We start from the raw sequence: 3,310 nt of genomic DNA, 5'->3' as shown, positions 1-3,310 counted from the left end.
TATTGACTTTCTTAAAGCTAATGTTGATTGTTTTACGTGATCACACTTAGATACGATAGGAATTCCACTAGAGGTGGATGTCCACAAGCTGAGTTTGGATCCCAACTTTCCTCGGGTATGGTAGAAGAAACAACCGATAGCAGGGGTCAGAAAAAGGTTTGTCAAAGAAGAGGTAACACAATTACTGAATATAGGTTCAATTCAAGAGGTAAATTACCCCGATTGGCTAGCTAACGTAATAATTGTACCTATAAAGAATAATAAATTTAGAATATGTGTAGATTATAAAGATTTGAATAAGGCATGCCCTAAGGACTCTTTTCCGTTGCCAAACACTGATCAAATGATCGATGATACGGCCGGGCATGAGTTAATGAGCTTTCTTGATGCGTATTTCAGGTATAATCAAATTAGGATGCACCGGATGATCAAGAAAAAACATCGTTTATCACAAATTTTGGCACATACTGCTATAATGTGATGTCTTTCGGGCTTAAAAATGCCGGAGCCATTTACCATAGGCTCGTTAATAAAATATTTGAACAACAAATTGGTAAAATAACGGAGTTGTATATTGATGATATGTTGGTCAAGGATCTTAATGCAGGTGATCATTTGTCTCATCTACAAGAGACATTTGATATTCTGAGAAAGTACAACATGATGCTCAATCCTGAAAAATGTACTTTTCGGATTGGTTCTAGAAAGTTCCTAGGTTTCTGTTCTCTCAAAGAGGAATTTAAGTAAACCCCAATAAGATCAAAGCCACGAGGATATCCATATCAATTAGGTAGTGTGAAAGAAGTGTAAAGGTTGACTGGCAGGTTGGCGGCTCTGAGCAGGTTTAATGTCTTCAGAGAAATGTCATCATTCCTTTTCGCTTTGGAAAAAGAAGAACGATTTGTGTGGACTCCGGAATGCTAGCAAACATTGAAAAACCTAAAAAGGTACTTGTCTAACCCTCATTTTTTGTCAAAAGCGAAGGAAGGAGAGCAACTGTTAATCTATCTAGCAGTTTCGGAAGTAGCGGTAAGTGATGTTCTGGTCTGAATTTCCTGTTTATTATGTTAGTAAAGTTTTATCGGAAGCGAAGAAACATTATAAACACCTTGAAAAGTTGGCCTAGCTCTCGTAGTCTCTTCTCAAAAGCTTAGGCCTTATTTTCAATGTCATCCCATAGCCGTTGTGGCAACTTTTCCCTTAAGGAATGTCCTTCATGAGCCTGAATTATCGGGTCGATTGGCTATATTGCAAGTCAAAGTTTGTGAATTCGACATTGAATACAAACCCAAGACTGCGATCAAGTCACAAGTTTTGGCCGACTTTGTGGCTAACTTTAGTTTGGGACTGATGCCTTTAGCTGCTAAAGAGGCAGTGTTGGTATCGAGGACGGTATCAGGTGTTTGGACCTTGTTTGCGTATGGAGCTTCCAATGTAAAAAGGTCTGGTCTCGGGATAGTATTAATCACTCCTTCGAGAGAAACCCTGAGACATGCCATTAGAACTGTGCCACTAACTAACAATGAAGCCGAGTACGAGACTTTGTTTGCAGGACTTGAATTAGCTCGGGGACTAGGCTCCGAAGTAATTGAAATAAAGCACGATTCTAGCTAGTTGAACTAGGTGTATGGAAATTTTGACACCATGGTGGAGCGCATGCAACAATACTTGAATAAGGTTCAAGTATTACTTTCCCGGTTAAAGAAATGGTCAATTATATACATTCCGAGAGAGGAAAACATGAAGGCATACGCATTGACCAATTTGGGGTTGTCCACGGAAATGAAAGGAGATGATTATGGGGCGTTCATTCAACTGTTGCATTCGGTATTTGATGTGGATGGATATTATGAAGTTAAATGATCCAATCTAATTTGGTATTGGAGGATTGAGTTTATAGAGTATATAAGTCATGGCAAGTTTCCTGAAGATCCAAAAGTATCTCGAGCACTATGGACTGAAACACCTCGTTATTGTCTTGTTGGCGGTCAATTGTAAAGGAGGTCTTTTCAAATTCCATTGGCTTAGTGTTTAGGGACATCAGAAGTTGACTATGTGATGAGGGAAGTTCACGAAGGAGTGTGCGGGAACCACTCCGGTGTAGACTCGTTGGTTCTCAAATTGATAAAGATTGGCTACATTGGCCTTGGATGGAGCAAGACGCGAAGACATCTGCACAAAAATGTGATAAATGCCAGCATCATGCACAATTAGTGCATCAACCGGAGGAATTTTTCTATTTGGTGATATCACCATGGCCATTTATGAAATGGAGAATGGACATTGTTGGTCCCTTACCACAAGGTCCAGGGCAAGTAAGATTTATTTTATTTAACTGACTATTTTACTAAATGGGTTGAGGCAGGTGCTTATAAAAAGATCGAAGAATGAGAAGTGATGGATTTCATATGGGATCACATCATCCGTCGGTTTGGAATACCAAAAGATCGCTTGTGACAATGGATCACAATTTATAGGTTCCAAAGTCATAACGCTTTTGGAAGGATTGAAGATCAAACAAATTATATCTTCTTCATACTATCCAAATGCTAATGGACAAGCAGAGTCTACTAATAAGATAATAATTCAGAATCTCAAAAAGAAGTTAGAAGATGCTAAAGGTAATTGGCCAGATGAGCTACCGTGTATGTTGTGGGCATATCGAGCAAAGGCAAAATCGAGCACGGGTGAAATACCATTTTCACTTGTGTATGGTGCGGAAGCTTTGATCCCACTGGAGATTGGGGAGACGAATATAAGGTATTCCCGAGCAAACGAGGAAGCAAATAATGAACCACTGTTGATTAAACTAGATTTTCTTGAAGAATATCAAAATCTGGCGTATGTAAGGATGATGGCATAAAAGCAAAGAATGGAAAGATATTACAACTGCAGAGCAAATCTTCGACATTAAAATATCAAAGATTTGATTTAGAGGAAAGTAACTCAAAGTACTCGAGAAGTTAACGCCGGGAAGCTGGGACCAATGTGGGAAAGACCTTACCGGATTTCTGCTATAATCGGAAAAGGTTCGTATCAATTAGAGAATCAAGTGGAGTTAAATTGCCAAGCAATTGGAATGTGACTCACCTCAAAAGGTATTATTGCTGAAAATCCTTGTTGATTCTGAAAGTATGTACTGCACTCTTTTTCCCTTCATCTAGTTTTTGTCCCAATTGGGTTTTCTGGCAGGGCTTTTAGTGAGGCATCAATGTAAAGAATATTAGAAAGAAAGGGTCATCGGCGATAGCAAGATCTCCAATATTCGAATTGCCATGCTTAGAATTCGAACACTGGGGGGGGGGGGGGG

General features: G+C 39.3%; 1 protein-coding gene across 1 annotated transcript; it reads left to right on the top strand.

Moving 5' to 3' along the window:
- The first annotated feature begins 2,191 nt into the window (after positions 1 to 2,191).
- Positions 2,192 to 3,085, top strand: LOC109239321. The gene is made up of 3 exons (XM_019405869.1): positions 2,192 to 2,315; positions 2,478 to 2,845; positions 2,936 to 3,085. The coding sequence occupies exons 1-3, from the start codon at positions 2,192 to 2,194 to the stop codon at positions 3,083 to 3,085; spliced, it is 642 nt and encodes a 213-aa protein (XP_019261414.1).
- The last annotated feature ends 225 nt before the right edge of the window (positions 3,086 to 3,310 follow it).

The sequence above is a fragment of the Nicotiana attenuata genome, unplaced genomic scaffold (genome assembly GCF_001879085.1).
Source record: "Nicotiana attenuata strain UT unplaced genomic scaffold, NIATTr2, whole genome shotgun sequence".
In the NCBI taxonomy this organism is placed as follows: domain Eukaryota; kingdom Viridiplantae; phylum Streptophyta; class Magnoliopsida; order Solanales; family Solanaceae; genus Nicotiana; species Nicotiana attenuata.
Note: the sequence above shows the minus strand (reverse complement) of the source record. Positions and strands in the feature narration are given on the sequence as shown.

Excerpts from the sequence above, each read along its gene's own strand:
- LOC109239321 (XM_019405869.1), top strand. The coding sequence starts at position 2,192 with ATGCCAGCATCATGCACAATTAGTGCATCAACCGGAGGAATTTTTCTA. Across the intron at positions 2,316-2,477 it reads TACCACAAGGTCCAGGGCAA|GTTCCAAAGTCATAACGCTT; the intron begins GTAAGATTTATT and ends CACAATTTATAG. Across the intron at positions 2,846-2,935 it reads AATATCAAAATCTGGCGTAT|AGGAAAGTAACTCAAAGTAC; the intron begins GTAAGGATGATG and ends GATTTGATTTAG.